Source organism: Gymnodraco acuticeps, unplaced genomic scaffold (assembly GCF_902827175.1).
Source record: "Gymnodraco acuticeps unplaced genomic scaffold, fGymAcu1.1, whole genome shotgun sequence".
Classification (NCBI taxonomy): Eukaryota; Metazoa; Chordata; class Actinopteri; order Perciformes; family Bathydraconidae; genus Gymnodraco; species Gymnodraco acuticeps.
The window spans coordinates 15,881-35,709 of NW_022992037.1; the positions used below are offsets into that span (position 1 = coordinate 15,881).

Sequence of the window (19,829 nt, forward strand, 5' to 3'; positions counted from 1 at the left end):
GTGATATTGGGCTAATTACATAAACTTAGATTTACTTTTATTGATGTCTTTGGCGTAAGAAGTACACTTCAGGCCCCCCAGAGCCAGATATAAATATTTATTAGCCTCAAAAATTGTGTTGCTATTAAATATTTTTCTACTAGATAAAACTCAGTAACAGGAGTGTAAGGGATGGGATTTCTAACAGGTTTGAGGTCTTTGATTTTGAAGCTCTTCTCCAGCAGTGAGATAACGCACACATGCAACAAGCAGCACACTACACACTAGGATAAATCAACATGGCTGGGATTGAACCCACCACCTTCTGACTCAAAGACAGCAGCTCTTCCTCTCAGCCACTGCATTGGGCTATTGTTCAGAAATGATCATAGCCCGAATTTCCCAATCGAGATAACCGTTTTGTTTCGAAGTTTTTTCTTTTTAATTTTCCTGAAACTTTCAGAATCTCTGTACACAGACACATGTTAATGTATAAAAGACATGAAAAGTGGATTTTGCATAATAGGTGACCTTTAAATATAAAAATGACACAATGACATAATTTCTTACATCCTCATATCGTCTCTCGATTTAATAGACTTAGTAAAGTACTTGAGTAAATCTATTTAGTTACTTTACACCACTGTCTGTTTTGTAAATATACACATACGCGTTCACTGGGGAAAGATGTTTCTCTTGTCACTCAATTAAAACGATTTTTTTTAAAACGTTTTTTTTTAATCCACATCAATATACTTTAGAACAGTTTGACTTTCAGAAATCTAAATTAGCTATAGTTAAACCTCACTGTCATATTTTGAAGAAATAAATGGAGCTTTATATTTAAACAATAACTTAATTAAAAAGATTTCCCTTTCAAGTAAAGTTCTACCAAAATTCCTTCACTTCTTTTTGTCTACTGTAAGTAAAATGCTACCAAAAACACTTCATACATTAATGGTGTAATGGCAATTTCCTGTTCCTATGTCCAATATATTTTTGTCATTACGTCACAGAAGGGCTGAAGAGTGATCCAGACGCAGACACAAACAGATGAGTTTCCGGTCCTTTGTTGCCGTTTATAATGAGGTTTATTCAGCTTTTACATACCAGGGTTAATTGTACAGTTCTAGTTGTATTGATGGGCATCTGCCGGGCTGGTGGAATCGGTATGCTCTCTCCCTCTGTGTCCTCCCCTCTCCTGTCACCTATAGTGCCACTACAAGCTACAGCTACAAACTACAGCCACTACTATGACCTCTTTATATACACCCGGTGCAGCTAAACCCCGCCACTAAGTGTTCAAAAATAATATTGCACTATACATATAACTTAAATAAACTGACACACCAACAACACCCATAAAATGGCTCCTACAAATGGTCTCTACACATTGCTTGAAATTTGCATAACTTTAATGAACTCTCTCTCTCAATAAACCTTCCAGAGAGCTCCTACTCTTTTTCTGTGTCTGATTTGATTTTAAATGTTTTTTATTCCTTTATTGTATTCTATTAATTTTATTTGACATATTTATGTGGTTCCATGGTGTAATGGTTAGCACTCTGGACTTTGAATCCAGCGATCCGAGTTCAAGTCTCGGTGGAACCTCGTGATTTTGAGAAGAATCTGCATTTGTTGGTAAGTATAGAGTGATCCACAGTATGTCATTACAATTACAAAGACAAAGCTCTGAATGAGTACATAATCATCAAACTACAATATGTCTACAAAAACACTACTGTATGTATGGGTTGTCATGAACAGGTTGAAACTAGTATCAAACTCAGACTAGAGTAACCAGACCAAATCTAACTGGGGTCACGCAGGTTTTCAGAATTACAGAAGTTATGGCCAAAAATATTAGATCCGCAAAACAGAAAACTGAAGCCGATAAGAGAGTCTGGGTGTTATAAACACAGTTGGTTTTCCGCGATCAACCTGTAGGCTATTTCTTTGCTTTTACATAATTCGTAAATGTTTAAACAGGTTAGACAACCTTTCATCAAGCCTGGAGAGGAGGGGTTGTGAAATGGAGGAAGGAACAAATGACTGATTATTCTGCATTTTGTACATTTTGTAAGTAATTGCTGTTGTCTAATTTTCTTTTTCTTGTTTACTTTTAGTTAATTTAATTAAAGAACATTTGTTGTGCTTTTGGTTGTACATGTTGTGCATTAATCTCAATAAAAATGTGATCACAAAAAAAAAGGAAGGAACAAATGAGGGCTACAACATGCAGTGGCACCATTTCAAAATGTTAACGTAATCATAACTATTATATTAACTTTTATTACATTTCTATGGCAAAATCGGAATAAAAGTAATGTGACTATCTCCTCACCTGACCTGACTTTTAACTCAGATGCATGAGGCCGGTGTCTGTCTCTTGACATAACCTGACTTTAGGTGCCATAACGCTACTTAGCCCAAGTTCATTATTTGTATTATTATTATTTGTTTACGTCACTTTTATTTGTTTGTTGATTACTTCCGGTAATTGTCACATGGGTGTGGTTTGGTTATATAAGTCACCTGTTTGATGTCGAGTGCGGGTGACAGAGGGTCATTTTTTCTGTTGACCGTTTTGTCCATAGTTACTATGTTATGATTTTGTTTATTAAATATCCTAAAACTATCTTGCTTCACTATGGACTTTCTCTTCGAAAACGCGTCACAGTTTATAGCCAAGTTTAGCCTCTCGGCGACTCAAACGTAACTGGGATTGAGCCGCCACACTGACTTTCACCCTGATTCAGTGTTACAATGACAGCTGATAATGATTACCACGTGAAATGATCCATGTGTGAGGCACAGCAGGAGAGGAAGACTTTGCCCTTTGCTTTCCTAAATGTTCAAATGTGTCTGCATTGCCCTTAGTGAGGCCGGTAATCACAAACAGAAAAAAGCATATGTTATTACTTTGTTTCAAATTAAAATGATAAAAACATGAGTTTATTATTATTTTTTATTAAACATGAACAATTGTATAGCACATTTCAGCATTCTAACAACAAATAGGACAAACTTGTGAGGATATTTTACAACTTATGAAGGCAATATATATAAGGTGTTAATATTTTCCGTCATAGCAAACAGCAGACAGATTTTTAAACATCTGATCAGAAGACAGCAGAGACAAATTCTACCATTCATGATTTAGCACAATAAAGACAGGCGATTGTGTTGTTAAGTTTGAGCTATTGGTGATCTTCCCTCTTATTCATCAGCTGGTGTGGCCATGGAGGGGCATTTTGGACGTCCAGAAGCAGGCAAAAGGTTTTCCCAGTACTCCCGACGAGCCCTAGGATACATTTTGGTAGATTAGTTGGTTGTAAATCAGTGAGGTTTGACTTGAAAAGAGCAGCAACTGTTGTGTTTAGTCTTACCTGGCTCTGACCCAGGGCTTACTGTGCATCTCCAGAGCAGCTCCCCACAGTCCGTGCTTCTCCGAGGCTGGAGGCAGGAATCCTCTCTCTGCGGCCAACTCTTCCGCTATAGCTCTGATGTGGTAGGCCTCGAATCCACAGCAGCCACCAATATAACGAATTCCAGCATTGTAAGCCTCTCTAGCGTATTTCTGCATATCCCAGCGGGTCATTGCTCTGGTCTCCAGTGCTGAGAGGAGAGTCAAATATGTATATTAGCCCAGGCATTTGGTTATAGTGATGCTCTATCAGAACCAGAATTACTTTATCCCTCCCACAAAGGGGAAATAAAAAAAAATAGAACACTATTAAATAAAAGGCATGCACAGAGTATGTAAAATAAAAAATGATTGCACTTTACAGGAGTACACATTCAGGTAGATAAGTAAGTAGCAGCAGTATTTATAAAATAAAATAAGTTTAACATTGTAGAATGAAGTGTGGTATATTATAGCAGTCACATTATTATTGCACATAGTTACATAAAGATTCTTATTATAGTAATGGATGGACTAACTAACTAACTAACTAACTAACTAACTAACTAACTAACTAACTGACTAACTAACTAACTAACTAACTAACTAACTAACTAACTAACTGACTAACTAACTAACTGACTAACTAACTGACTAACTAACTAAGTAGCAGCCAGTAGTAATAGTAATATAAGAACATATTGCACATAAGTGCAAAGGCTTTATTTGTTTCGTTTTTTTATATAATTGCACATTGGTGTTATTTTACAACAGTGGTGTCATAGTCTGTGTTTTTGTGTGTGTGTGTGTGTGTGTTTTTGTGTGTGTGTGTGTGTGTGTGTGTGTGTGTGTGTGTGTGTGTATGTGTGTGGTGTGTGTGTGTGGTGTGGTGTGTGTGTGTGTGTGTGTGTGTGTGGTGTGTGTGTGTGTGTGTGGTGTGTGTGTGTGTGTGTGTGTGTGTGTGGTGTGTGTGTGTGTTTGTGGAGTGGTGTGTCGTGGTGTGTGCTGGTGGCTTGCGTGTGCGTGTGGGAGGGGGGGGGGTCTACAACGGGGGGGGGTCCATCAACCGCATATATTAAGAATTCCAAAGGGTGGCACAGCATGAGCTTTACACTCACATACCTTACATTTTATGCATTATACCTGTCTGAGTTGTTGCACCGCCATGCTCCAGCTACAGCATGGCGCTCATGCTCAGCAAAATATGTTGGTGGTTCCTCGGTGCAGGAAAAAAAAAACAGAGGTGACAGGGCTTTCAGTGTTGCAGCTCCAGACTGTGGAACAGCCTCCCAGCACATATCCGGACTGCTGAGTCTATTGAAAGCACTGGCTTTTAATACTATAGTTGAACATTACATTTTTATATTTATATGTTTTTTTATTTTTGTATATGTTTCTAGTTATTGTGCTTTTTATCACGTTTTTAATTATTGTTTTATTATTATACTCCCATTGTGTTAATTAATATTGTCGTTTATGCCTGTACAGCACTTTGGTCAACTGAAGGTTGTTTTAAATGTGCTATATAAATAAATAAAGATTGAGATTGAGATCAAAAACAATTATTTATATTTGATCAACAATAACTTTTCTAACTTATGTTATTTCTTATCCTACACAAAAGAAAATGCTGACCAAAGGGGAACTCAGGCAGCGAGACGTATCCCCCCAGGTTGCACTCAGGTGTGTGGAAGCCCAGCGGCTGGATCATGAGATGAGCTTTGAGTCCAGCTTTCTCTAATCCTGCTTTCATCAACTTCACCGTACGGACGCACGTCAGAGGATCCAAGTGGCAATTTATCCCGACAATGTCCGCTCCTGCACGGGAACACATCAAAAAAATAAGATGGGGGAGCTGTAACATGTCAGACTTGTCCTCTGTAAGTGCCGCATCCCAGAAAGTCAGTGTACCTGCTTTGACCAGCCTGACAGCACACTCTCCAGGTGGGACTCCGTCCATGTCTCCGTGAGGCGAGATGCACAGTGTTGCACCTATGGTTTTGCTGCTGGTTTTCAGCACCTCCACTGCCCACACCGCCTCTTCTACATGTTCAAAAAAACTGGAGAAAAATATGCATGCAATAAATAAATATTTGAATTCAGAAAGAAGCTTGTGAAGCAGATGTTTAACAAGGATGTACAACGAAAAAAAACTAGAATATTTACTTTGGTTTAGTTGATGTCTCTATAACGGCAGTCCATTTTAGTTCATTGTTGAGATAAGAATCAGACAAAAGATCTTCACAATGTACACATTTTCGATCTAACAGAGATCTTCTTGAGCAACAAGCTTAGCCTGTGATGGGGATATGACTTCCTGGATGAAGAAGGAAACTTTGAAAAATAAAATTCCTGGGAGCTATAATACGGATTTTTCGTCTGAATCCTGGGTTTAACTCAGCACCTGTAAACGTTAGTTTTTTTTAGATGTGGCACACCCACCTTTTCATTGTTGAGATTTAAGAAATATGATTAGTGTAATGCCAGGGGTGTCAAACTCCAGTTTCATCGCAGGCCACATTCCTCATAAAGGTTGCACTCAAAGGGCCGGTTGTAACTATATAAATATATAATATATACACTGAACAAAAAATATAAACGCAACACTTTTGTTTTTGCTCCATTTTTCATGAGATGAACTCAAATATCTAAAACATTTTCTACATACACAAAATAACCATTTCTCTCAAATTATTGTTCACAAATCTGAAAAAAATCTGTGATAGTGAGCACTTCTCCTTTGCCGAGATAATCCATCCCACCTCACAGGTGTGGCATATCAAGATGCTGATTAGACAGCATGATTATTGCACAGGTGTGCCTTAGAATGGCCACAATAAAGGCCACTCTGAAACATGCAGTTTTGCTTTATTGCTGGCTTTATTGCTTTTATTTGCTGGGGGGGTCCAAAACCAGTCAGTAATCTGGTGTGAGGGGTAGGGTTAGGGTTAGGGTAATGTTGTGGAATCGGTGGCCTGTGGTTTCGTCGTCCATACGCCTGCCCATACCATAACCCCACCACCACCATGGGCCACTCGAAATGGTTTATTTTGTGTATATAGAAAATGTTTTAGATCCTTTGAGTTCATCTCATGAAAAATGGGAGCAAAACAAAAGTGTTGCGTTTATATTTTTGTTCAGTGTATATAAAATGATGTATTATATTTAGGGCTGTCAATTTAACGCGTTAATAACGCGTTAACGCCACTAATTATTTTAACGCGAATGTGTATTTTTTTTTCCTCGGCCGCCCCGTAGTTTCAGAGCGCATCGAGTTTAAAATACCATCTACAAGCTGATGCTGACAGCCCCGCTCCTGCCGTCCGCTTGTGGCAGACCACACTTCCACGCTCACCGGCAGGCACCGACTGGCTGTTGGGAGGACCGGGAGGGTGTGTGTATGTGAGGCCCGAGCGAGCGAGAGAGAGACCTTACGTGCATTGTTGTTGTTAGCATCTGGTGCTAGCTATCTGCGCTAACGGATATAAGGAGCTGTTTAAATGAAAACAGAGGAGCGACATTTCGCCACAACTGCGCCGAGCACTTGACTTTATGCAGGAAGCCAGACAGTGGGACATTGTACGAAAAGTCAGCACACTCAGCTCGGATAGTGCGCGCAACATGATTGCAGCGTCCAGGCAGCTCCCGTTCGAGCATATGCCTTGAGTTGCACATAGCTCCAACGATCCATCACACACACACACACCACACACCACACACACACACACACACACACACACACACACACACACACACACCACACACACACCATTTGTATATTGTATTATTGTATGAGAGAGGTTCCAGGTTGAATTGAGGCGAATATTTGTAATGTTCAGAGGTTGTTGTGTTTAATATTCATGAGAATATTTGTCATTGTTCAAATGATAATAAACATTAGCATAAAGCATATTTGTCCACTCATATGTTGATAACAGTATTAAAAACTTGAAAAATATTCCTCTAAGGTACATTTAGAACAGATCAAAAATGTGCGATTAATTTGCGATTAATCGCAATTAACTATGGACAATCATGCGATTAATCGCGATTAAATATTTTAATCGACTGACAGCCCTAATTATATTACATTATTGCCTCTGAATTGGATTATTATCGGATAGGATAATAACTTAGTAATTAATTACGTCTGAAAGCAGAAGCAAATAATTGCATGTCTCTTCAGTAAGAATGTCACAAAACGAGATGCATTGTGGGACATGTAGTTTATGGGCAACCTGCTTCTGTAAAGTGGCATGTAACCGTATAATAAACGTATTATATTCTTTGCAAGCTCTTGCGGGGCCACATAAAATGAAGTCGTGGGCCGGATTTGGCCCCCGGGCCTTGAGTTTGAGACCCCTGTTGTAAGCAATACACACAGCTAATTCCCTTGTTAATAACTACAGTTATTCCTCATACCTCTGCAATAAAGAAATCAATGTCCTTCTTCATGAAATTATCCATCTGCTTCTTAAAGATGGCCTTGACCTCAGGCTCACTGTGACTCTTCACATAGCAGGGAGTTTGGGAAAACACCCCCAGCGACCAACGCAGCCCCCTCATTGGCTACCTCCCGGGCCATGTCACAGGCTGCCTCGTTGATCTGGGCCCCCTGGATCAGACGGAGAGCAAGACGGACCATCAGATTGATATCGGTTTTATTGTTGTCTGATATAAAAGGTTTTGTACTGACCGTGATGCCCTTGACATTGCCACTGATCTCCAGTTTATCCTCGCTGCAGTAGAAGGTAAAGGTCTGGATCACGTTGGCTCCTGCTCTCAGGAACTCCCTGTGGAGCTGCCGCACTGACAGAGAAACAAAACTAAATATTATCATGAGTATTTGTCCTTGCAACTTCACACTTAACATTGCACTTCCTTGGACACCAGCAATTCACTGCGTGCCAATAGGTTTTGATAGTTTGTTAATTGCCCATGTGGGGGAATAGGACCACTCGTTATTTACAAACATTATTTGCTTATTTTTTAGCTTTTGTTATGTAAAGAGCCATTCAATCAGAACGTTTTTTGGTAGTGGAGGCTCGGATTTGTGCCCCTTATTTAATGCAATGAGCACATTCCTACCTGCTTCAGGATGTCTACAGCAAGCTTCAGGTGTCCAGTGTCCAGCCTTCACATATCCACGGCGCTCCAGCTGCATCACATAACCTCCGTCTCCTACAACCACCTCGCCAGCATCCAGGCGCTCAAGATACCCTGAATGAGAACACACGCGAGCAAACAGACAGACAGACAGACAGACAGACAGACAGACAGACAGACAGACAGACAGACAGACAGACAGACAGACAGACAGACAGACAGACAGACAGACAGACAGACAGACAGACAGACAGGACAGACAGACAGACAGACAGACAGACAGCACCTGTCTCACCTCCTTCACACAGACACACACCACACACACACACACACACACACACTCAGACACACACACACACACACAGGCTACTTTTACAAAATCTACACAGACCTGCCTCAATCCTAAATACTAGGAATGCAGAGTAGCCTACTTGAATAACACATTTAGAGGTTGGTAAAAATACTTCAAACAAGGTGTGGTCTTTGTAAATATGATCTAAATGTTACTACAAAATGTGCTGCCCTGCTTTTTTCTCTCACTCGAATGTACACATTGATATGCTCCAGCGCACTGAAATTGAGCTTTTCCATAATAATCCAAATATCCATTATTAGAAACATTGATAAACATCCTCAATGCATTGTAGGTCTATTTTAGAAATATGCTAACCCTTTGAATTACAGTAAATCAGTAAACTAAGTACATTTACTCAAGTACTACTTGAGTTCAATGTTAAGACTACTACATACTTTTTAAATGTTTGCTAAATAGTAAATAGTGTACTTTTACTACAGTGCATTAATTGAACATCTTTAGTTACTTTGCAGACTTGGATTAATGCTGAGAAATATAATCAACCCTTAAATAGTTACACAGAGTAAATTCAAAAGCTACCCTGCAGTATACAAAGTATGTCAAACTATAGCTGCACCTTTGCCAGCGTTGATAAACACCTACTGCCATCAATAACTATAATTAAAATCCAAAACATATAATTACATATATTCTGAAATGGGCCAATCAGCATAAAGAGGTACTTTTAGTTTGATGCTAATAATGATATACTTTTACTTGAATAACATTTTAAATGAGCAGGACTTTTACTTGTAACAGAGTATTACATACACTCTGGTCAACTCTCTACTTGCTAACTAAGTACAATATCTGAGTAGGCTACTTCTTCCCACATCTGCAGGGAACTGCTCCCAGGAATAATACTTTTTTGATCAGTGTTTTGAGCGACCACCATGCACCCTCGAAACACGGGTTGGATATCAAGGTTATTACCAACTTCTTCTTAAATAAATCGGCAGCGACGAGAAATGTTCTATTTTACTTACCTTTCTCGTTGCTTCCCCCTAAGTAAACAACTGTCATGGCTTGCCAGCAATCTTGAAAACAATGATAAAGACCCCAGGTCCTTTGATCTGAGTCGGGACTTCACACACCCGGATAGAAAGTGTAAACCAGTGGATCAGTAAGTGGAGGACTGCTGTGGCTGACTGTCAGATGCTGGAGGCTATCACACACCTTAAAAATCCCTCAGCGGCCCGCCCCTTTTGCTTCTAGACAATCAGCACGCCCCCCACTGTCTGGTCAAATGTCATCAAAATGAAACTACATAAAAGTCGAATATCAATCTTAAAAAAGAAATACTGTACACTCTTAAAAATTCCATTATCTAAGTTGAATAAGAACAACAGCAATATACAAATTAAATGATTGACAGATGAAGCATAAACACCTTTTAAGGAACAATATAATGAATGTTTTGCTCCAAAAAAGGTCAGTTATTATAGATAATTGGATAATGCATTATACTTTGTAATGTAAGCTGGACCCATAAACTATAAACCTGATATATATTTGCTTATAGAATATCAAACAGCCTATGTATTTTTTTTCTGTTACAAAAACGGATTGAGAAAGAGATTTTTTTTATTGTTTTTATTAGATTTCTTTGCAGAAAATTACAACAATAATCGGTAAGAAAAACATGTTTATTGACCACTTTGGAAAGAGTGAACTGTATAAATGGTTAAACGATGTGGTTGATTCAAATTCTTAATATGAAACAAGTGGTTAATCTGAACAGAATTATGATGAATAAAGAAACCTTCTTGACATATACAAATGATTATGTTGGTATTTAAGATTCCAGCTGTTTTTCATAGTCATCGCCTGGCGGGCCCATGGAGGGGCAATAGGGGCGTCCAGAAGCAGGCAGCAGGTTCTCCCAGTACTCTCGACGAGCGCTAAGAAAAATGTTGTTAGATTAGATGTTTGTAATAATAATAATAATAATAATAATACATGGGACTTTTATAGCGCTTTTCATGAAACTCAAAGACGCTTTGACAGAGAGTTAAAAAAATAAAGACGAGAAAAAAAAAAAGAAAAAAAATCCAATCCAAACCTTTGCAGAGCAGAAACATGTGCTTGCTATTTCCTCTGGTATTTTGCCTACAGCTGTCATAAGCAATTATATGTAAAAAAAAAACACTGCTTTAAACCTTGTGTTTAACATACATGTAGCAGCTTGATTGTAAGGCAGTAGCTGTGTTTCTGCTCAGTCTTACCTAGCTCTGACCCAGGGTTTAGTGTGCATCTCCAGAGCAGCTCCCCACAGTCCGTGCTTCTCCGAGGCTGGAGGCAGGAATCCTCTCTCTGCGGCCAACTCTTCCGCTATAGCTCTGATGTGGTAGGCCTCGAATCCACAGCAGCCACCCATATCATACGATTTCCAGCATTGTAAGCCTCCCTCGCAATTTATGTATGTCCCAGCGGGTAATTGCTCTGGTCTCCATTGCTGAGAGGAGAGTAAAATGTCAGCATTTTGTTATAATGATCTTGACATTTCGTATACAGGGAGTTCAATAAGCTAACACGAATTGTACACTCTACACTCACCCTACATTAGTGCATGGGGATTAGGAATAATTGATTTAATTCCTTTTCAAGCACCACATAGGATTTCTAGTTTCCTCCCATTAAGTTATGAGACACAACAGAGTGGCCCACTGAGAACAGCTGTTAGATACGAGTTACAGTGGATCCAAAAGGGAGAACAGACATACACCTTAACAACACATGAGAGCATTCAGACCTTATTGGATGACATTAAGGTGCCCTTTGCTTTAATTCAGCAGCAGATGATACTGCTGGCTTGTCTGCCAGTAGGAACACTTTTACTTATGGTTCAATGTCCTCATGCCACCTGTGTAGACTGTCAGAAGATGGCTGTATCTGGTAGATGTAGTACATTTAGTGCAATATAAATACCCTGGAAAAGCCAGACTTTAGGGTAGATGGTGGTGGACACTACATCTCTGTTATCCAGCTGTTTTTCTCATGCTCTTTTCTCCTTGGCCAAGCTTCCCATATCTTCCAGGGTGAGACATGAAGTCGGTCTCCTGCAGCTTCTTTTGGTTTCCAATTACTCTGCTTACAGTTTGCTTCACTCATGGTTGAGTTATTTAATTCCAGAGGCAGTTTGGTCAAATTGATATATATTGTCTTTTTTAGGCAAAAAATTACATATTTAAAGGTATAACATTGAATCTTTCCCTAGAAAATGTCTAAATACGTGTAGATGTTATATGTTTTGTTAAGTTTTGAACAATTGTTCAATGTTTCCAAAAATGTTTAAACCTAAAGAAATCAGTAAATGTAATTAGGGCAACATTTTGTTTGGTCACCTGTGATGGCCCTGACTGCATTTGTGCAGCGTCAGCAAAATGAGTTTCTGAACGAAGCTGTCATCAACTGACTTTTAAAACAGTTTTAGGCCACAAAGTCTTTAAAATTAATACATTTTTAAGAGGATGAAGGATTTAAGTGATAGTCAACATACTCCTTTTTTTTTTACAATTGCATGCTGTTTTGATCTCCTTAAACCACATTGTAGTTTTGTTGTATAGTGCAAAACAACATATAGATTACATCATTACATCAATGTAAAATAATGAATGTTATTGAATGAGTGTTTCTTTTTGTTCTGCTCAAAAGGATATATAATAATGCTGACCAAAGGGGTACTCAGGAAGGCTGGTGTATCCCCCCAGGTTGCACTCAGGTGTGTGGAAGCCCAGCGGCTGAGATCATGAGATGAGCTTTCAGTCCAGCTTTGTCTAATCCTGCTTTCATCAACTTCACCGTACGGACGCACGTCAGAGGATCCAAGTGGCAATTTATTCCCGACAATGTCGCATCCTGCACGGGAACACATCAAAAAAATAAGATGGGGGAGCTGTAACATGTCAGACTTGTCCCTCTGTAAGTGGCCACATCCTAGAGGGTCAGTGTACCTGCTTTGACCAGCCTGACAGCACACTCTCAGGTGGGACTCCGTCCATGTCTCCGTGAGGTGAGATGCACAGTGTTGCACCCACTGGGTTACCGCTGGTCTTCAGCACCTCCACAGCCCACACCGCCTCTTCCACATGATCGACCAAACTACAGGAGGAATGTGCATACAATTATCAAACAATGAGCAGGAAAAGAAACACTGTATTCATACACGTTTCCATCTGTTGTACAGGGGCTGCTCAGACCTCCACTATGAAGAAATCAATGTTCTTCTTCACGAAGTCATCCATCTGTTTCTTAAAGATGGCCTTGACCTCAGGCTCGCTGTGACTCTTCACATAGCAGGGAGTCTTAGACACACATCCAGCGACCAACGCATCCCCCTCATTGGCTACCTCCCGGGCCATGTCACAGGCTGCCTCGTTGAATCTGGGCCCCTGGATTAGACAGAGCAAGTCGGACGATCAGATTGATATCGGTTTCATTGTTGTCTTGATATAAAAGGTTTTGTACTGACCGTGATGCCCTTGACATTGCCACTGATCTCCAGTTTATCCTCACTGCAGTAGAAGGTAAAGGTCTGGATCACGTTGGCTCCTGCTCTCAGGAAACTCCCTGTGGAGCTGCCGCACTGACAGAGAGACAAAGAAATATGCTTTAATTTAAAACACAAAGACATCATATGCAAATAAAAAAGTTCTTAGGACATAATGGGGAAATAAAGTCGTAGAAAAATTGAGTTTAAATACAATTTTGAGGTTCTTTGTTACATTTCCTGCTACATTATACATCTTCTCCACTTCAATTCAGAGGCAAATGTTGTACCTTTTACTACGGTACAAAAATGTGATAACACGTGACAGAGTATTTATTCACTGTGGTATTAGTACTTTTGGGACTGGAATACATTGTCCACCAGGGTAGGTAACACATGCTGTATGTACCTGCTTCAGGATGCTCTACAGCAGCTTCAGGTGTCCAGTGCCCAGCCTTCACGTAACCACGGCGCTCCAGCTGCATCACATACCTCCATCTCTCCTACAACACCTCGCCAGCATCCAGGCGCTCCAAGATACCCTGAATGTACACACACACACACACACACACGATGCCAAATACATTTAGCTGAATTTAAATGAACATTATCAGGCTTCTTTGTTTAATTATTTCACCAAAATGTATTCTAAGCATTTAGAACGTTCTTCTGAAAGGTAGGATAACGTTCTTTCAAAAACATTCTTTAAATGTTTTGATAACATTGGTTAGAACATTATGCCCTACTGTTCTTAAATGTTTTCACCCTGCAAGTTAGATTTGTTATGTTGCCAGAATGTTATTATTTTAGAGAAGGATAACATGCTTTATGTTTAAAACATTATGCAAATGTTCTGTGGTAACAATTTACTAATATATGTTTACATTATAGAATATAAAGACATAATATTCCTGTAATTATTCACTCAAAATTCCTGGGGTAAGTGGACTGACCACTGTGGTCATTAGGATGATTCTGATAGTTTACTTAACTATTGGAATTTGACTATTAACACATGTAAAAGGATGACTCGGAATCAGTTGGTGAGCGTAACATTTGTTTATGAGAAAAGGGGAGCTGGGAGTGGAGGTTGGTTATGGCAGCAGTGGTCGAGTAATCCCCGAAGCTTTTTGTGAAGCTTGTATCGAGGCTTGTATCGTTTTGGGCCAGTGACGTCATCGATGACAAACGAAGCCTCGCTGCCTGTCGATACCACGTGACTCCTTCAGGAAGCGATTCAGATCGGTTGAACCGTTGAACCACAACGCTCATACCCATGGATGTATAATAAGAAGAACCATATTACCCCTCCTGTACCCGGGCCCGGTGACACGATGGAATTAAGAGAGCTCAGACCCTCACTCATATAGAGGTCGGAACATGTCATAAGTATAAATAAATACAAGCATAGATAAATGTAGGATAAAAACATGAATAAATACAGGAATAATATCGTGCAGTGTTTTCAGGGAGATTCAGCGTGTGTGCTGTGGCTCAGCTGGAAGGAAAGCAGTTGACTCACGACCGCAGGGTCCCTGGTTCAACAACTGGTCCAATAGGCCTACGTATTTTTTTGTTGTTTATAAAAGCTACAGCTAAATGGAGATAATGTAGTTAATAAATGTATTCTTTGATATTTTATCCTTTAGCCTTCTCAGGCTACAACATGGTTAAGTTTATGAATATTATTAAGGAATACAAATCCCTCTTTTGCAATGTTTACCAGCCTCCTTAGGCTTTTCAATCACAATCATTCAACTGGAATAAAAACAATATTGTGACATGAAAATATGATTTAATGTTCGTTAGTTTAGAGTTATTCTAAGGCTTTACTCATTGGGGAACTCGGTATGAGATAGAGCACACTGTTGAGATGTCCAATCTGCCTGTTTTACACACTTTGAACAACAGTGGGGTTTGTGTTCAAATGAAGCCCATGATGAAGCCTCATGAGATGAACCCTTTTGCCGAACCAATTGGATGGAAAAGCTTCAAAGCTTCATAAGGCTTCATCTCGCCATCACTAGGAAACAGTTTTTCCAGGGTGGAGAGACCTGGCTGGTCTTGGGAGTATGGCAGGCCTTGGATTCCTCCTGGGAGAGACACACAAATGAGTGTGAGGCAAAAGCAGGCGAAATTGTCAAAGAATATGCTGGTAAAAAGCTAGAGCGGCACGCAACAAACCGTTCACGGCAACAATCCGGCAGGGAATGAGAGCAGGCTGCAGGCTTTCATAGTGTGGCTGATGAGCAGGTTGCAGGTGTGGTTGGATTGGAGATTGCTCCCAGCCGTGTAGAGCAGACCAGCAGGCAGGTGGGGGGAGAGAGGGAGAGACACACAGTAGAAACAAAACACATACAACACTAATAGGGGTTTCAGGGACAGGCAGTGATAGTCGGTCCGTTCTTCTGTATGTCTGTCTTTGGTTTTCTAAGTGTTATTCGATCCATATGACAATAGAGATATGTGCATAAACAACAAAAACACTTGGGGTATAATGTTTCGAACAATGTTGGAATAATGTTTTTAGAGAACGTTATCCTACCTTTCAGAAGTACATTCTAGGAACCAAAATAAAACTTCTCGATGAAACCATTCCTAGAACAATGAATGGTAACATTCTCAGAATGTTTTTAGAACCAACAATGTCTAGCTGGGAACTCAGACATGCGCAAACATCCAATATCATGAATTACGTGCTTGTTTTTTAAAGGAAAATGTGGTGACATCAGATTTTTTTTTAAACATCCTTTTCAAACAAATTCAACAAGTTTATTTTTTAAAGCGCACTACAAATAAATCTGATGTTGACCATAACCGTGTTAATATTTCGCATCACAGGAACATTTTATAAAAAAAGAATAACCTCCTCAAAACATTATCCAAATGTTGCTTTCAAAATGTTCTTCTTTGGTTATCATGTAACATTGAGGGAATGTTTTATAAAAGAACATCGTTAATGTGTTACCCAACAACGTCCAAAACACATCCTTAGAATGTTGCAGGCCAAACGTCCCGCCTTTGTTAACATATCACATTAAAGGAACATTTTATAAAAATAACTTTCTGTCATCTCAGGCCTCAATAACATCCTCAGAACATCCTCAAATGTTGCAGTTAAAACGGTATGTCTTAGTTAACCTTAAACCTTATAGGAACATTATTTGAAAAAATAAACGTCCTAAAAAGGTTCTTTGAACATCAGATTAAAACGTTTCTTTAAAACCTTATTATAACCTGTAGGTAATGTTAGCCAAAGTTGTGAGAACGTTCCCCGCTGGGCATGCACTGGACTGACTTGAAGTGAATAAAAAGTCTGAAATATCCAAGATAATAATTAGATTAGATAAGATTAAACTTTATTGTCATTGAGAGTACAAGTACAACGAAGTGCAGAGAAGTGTGCAACTCGATTTTGACAGGAAAGCAACTGGAGACTTCTAGAATTGTGTGAGTAACATTCTGTTTTTAGACTTCTCTGTTTCAGTGTGTGTACTCTGTAGTTGATCTGACTGAAATTGTGATTTTAATTCTCAAAACTGCTACAGTATCTGTCAGGCAGAAACTTGGGACAAGTAATTTGACTGAAACCTTAAAACTGAACTAACTGACTGCTAGGGTTAACTTTAATTTAAACATTTGTAGAATACTAAGAGCTTTATTGAGTAGGTGTAACTGTATTAAGGGTTAAACTCGTAACTTTATAACTTAGGGTTTAATGTAATTGACTTAAAAGACAATAACAAGTCAGGAGGAAGCCAGTCTAGATTTCCTTTTGGAGGGCCACCAGCTGCAGGAGAGTTAACTAATTAAAGGAACGTGGCCCCACAGCTGTGAGAACTCAGCAATCAGGTGTCCATTTTAGGTAGCACTTTCCTGGAGCGTCAGACAGGCTAAGACTGACAAAGACATTAGAGTCCTGCGGGAGTAAGACTGACAAAGACATTGGAGTCCTGCGGGAGTCCTGCGGGAGGCAAAGAGGAGTCAAATCCTACTTTGATTGAGCTAAGTATCGCTGGTGTTTTATTTTCTTTGGTTGTTAGCCCCCTCATGATATAATCATGTGTATTTTCTCCATTCCTGTTTATGTGTCTTCTCGCAATTATCACTGGCCCCGTGTATCTCGTAATCTATATAACCGGCCTGCTCTCGTCTATCCCACATGCTCCACTGAGATCCAATATCTAGTTTCAGGCGGCCTGTGGAACTGCCAGTCAGCTGTTCCTAAGGCTGACTTCATTTCTGGCTATGCTTCCCTGCAGTCTCTGGATTTCCTTGCTCTCACTGAGATGTGGATTACTCCATCCAACACATCCACCCCAGCAGCTCTCTCCACAGCATATTCCTTCTCCCATACACCTAGACCCACTGGTAGAGGAGGTGGCACTGGTCTCCTGCTCTCTCCCAAATGGAGCTTTTCCCTCTTCAAGCTACCTAACTTTACTCCTTCCACCTTTGAATTCCATGCCGTCACAGTAACCCATTCTATACAATTAACCATTGTTGTTCTCTACCGTCCACCAGGTGCCTTGGGGGACTTCTTGGAGGAATTAGATCATCTCCTCTCACACATCCCTGAAACTGGTCCTCCCGCTGTACTTCTCGGAGACTTCAACCTCCAGACAGGGAAGATAGACGAACTAACATCTCTGTTAACCGCCTTTGCTTTCTCACTGTCTCCGTCCCCCACCGACTCATAAAGCTGGCAATGTCCTTGATCTCATATTCTCAAGGAACTGCACTACTTCTAACCTCTCTTGTAACCCGCTTCACACATCCGATCACTTCTTCATTTCATTCTCTCTACCCCTTTCCAACATAGTCAAACTAATCTCTTCTCATCCTGCACCTGTCCGCCGTAACCTTCGTTCCCTCTCCCCCTCTACCTTTGCCTCATCGGTGCTCTCAGCCCTCCCTTCCTCTGACTCGTTCCAACTCCTACCTCCAAACTCTGCAGCAGAAACTCTCCTCTCTACTCTCTCATCCTCTCTGGACTCTCTCTGTCCTCTCACATCTCGGCAGGCTCGTCAGTCCCCTCCTGCTCCCTGGCTAAATGATGTACTGCGTGCTAATAGAACCGTCCTTCGGGCAGCAGAGCGGAAATGGTGGAAATCCAAACACCGTGACGACCTCCTAACTATCAGGCTCTCCTCTCCTCTTTCTCTGCTTCGATCGCTCAGGCAAAAAGCACTTTCTTTCAAGATAAGATCCAATCTTCCTATTCAAATCCCCAAAAACTATTTTCCATCTTCTCCTCCCTCCTGGACCCCCCCAAAGGCCCTTCCCCCTCCTCACTTCTGTCAAGCGACTTTGTTAACCCACTTTGAAAAAAGGTTGATGATATTCGCTCTTCTTTTTCTGACTGACCTCTACTCACCGCTGGGTCACCAGATCCTCCTTTCACCAACACACTGACCTCCTTTTCCCCTCTCTCTCCAAGTGAGGTTCTTACCCTCATTACCTCTGCCCGCCCTACCACCTGTCCTCTGGACCCTATCCCTTCAAACCTCCTTCAGACTATCGTTCCTGATATTCTACCGTTTCTCACCCATTTCATCAACACTTCTCTAACTTCTGGTCACTTTCCAAACAGTCTCAAGGAGGAAAGAGTAAACCCTCTCCTAAAGAAACCCACTCTCAACCCGTCTGATGTTATAAACTACAGGCCTGTCTCTCTCCTTCCGTTCCTGTCTAAAACACTTGAACGCGCTGTCTTTAGACAACTCTCCTGCTATCTCCATCAGAACAACCTTCTGGATCCGCACCAGTCTGGTTTCAAGGCAGGTCACTCCACAGAAACTGCCCTCCTTGCTGTCACTGAGGAACTGCAAACTGCTAAAGCAGCCTCCCTCTCCTCTGTCATCATCCTTTTGGACCTGTCTGCTGCATTCGACACGGTGAATCATCAGATCCTCCTTCGCACTCTCCAAGAACTTGGAGTTTCAGGCTCTGCACTTTCCCTCCTCACCTCATACCTCAAAGACCGCACCTACAGGGTTACTTGGAGAGGGTCCGAGTCCGACCCTTGTCAATTAACTACAGGGGTCCCCTCAGGGCTCTGTTCTTGGTCCCCTCCTCTTCTCCTTGTACACAAACTCGCTCGGATCAGTCATTAGCCCGCATGGTTTTTCATACCACTGCTACGCTGACGACACCCAATTAATTCTGTCCTTTCCCCGCTCAGAGACCCAGGTCGTCGCACGCATCTCTGCTTGTCTAGCTGACATCTCTCAGTGGATGTCTGATCATCACCTCAAGCTCAACCTTGACAAGACTGAACTGCTTTTCCTTCCGGGAAAAGATTGTCCCACTCTTGACCTAACAATCAACATTGGCACCTCTGTTGTTTCCCCGACTCAGACTGCAAGGAATCTGGGTGTGACCCTAGATAACAACCTGTCCTTCACTGCAAACATCGCTGCTACAACCCGCTGCTGCAGATACACGCTTTACAACATCAGGAGGATGTGTCCCCAGCTGACCCAGAAAGCGAC

The 19,829-nt window shown here is 40.8% G+C and overlaps 2 protein-coding genes and 1 non-coding gene across 3 annotated transcripts; 1 reads left to right on the top strand and 2 right to left on the bottom strand.

Annotated features, from left to right (window-relative positions):
• Nucleotides 1-1,518: 1,518 nt before the first annotated feature.
• On the top strand, nt 1,519-1,590 carry trnaq-uug. The gene has a single exon. It is a non-coding gene; the product is annotated as a tRNA-Gln (tRNA).
• A 1,468-nt stretch (nt 1,591-3,058) lies between these two features.
• LOC117536708 (betaine--homocysteine S-methyltransferase 1-like) lies at nt 3,059-9,869 on the bottom strand. Its single transcript, XM_034201691.1, is given in 9 exon segments — nt 3,059-3,283; nt 3,369-3,597; nt 5,021-5,203; nt 5,297-5,444; nt 7,808-7,909; nt 7,911-8,000; nt 8,082-8,194; nt 8,474-8,605; nt 9,833-9,869. Coding segments are annotated over 9 exon segments (1,119 nt in total). The 3' UTR covers nt 3,059-3,198.
• Nucleotides 9,870-10,505: 636 nt separating this feature from the next.
• Nucleotides 10,506-12,847, bottom strand: LOC117536720 (S-methylmethionine--homocysteine S-methyltransferase BHMT2-like). Its single transcript, XM_034201709.1, is given in 7 exon segments — nt 10,506-10,747; nt 11,072-11,220; nt 11,223-11,260; nt 11,263-11,301; nt 12,520-12,589; nt 12,591-12,704; nt 12,800-12,847. Coding segments are annotated over 7 exon segments (564 nt in total). The 3' UTR covers nt 10,506-10,641.
• Between the last annotated feature and the right edge of the window lie 6,982 nt (nt 12,848-19,829).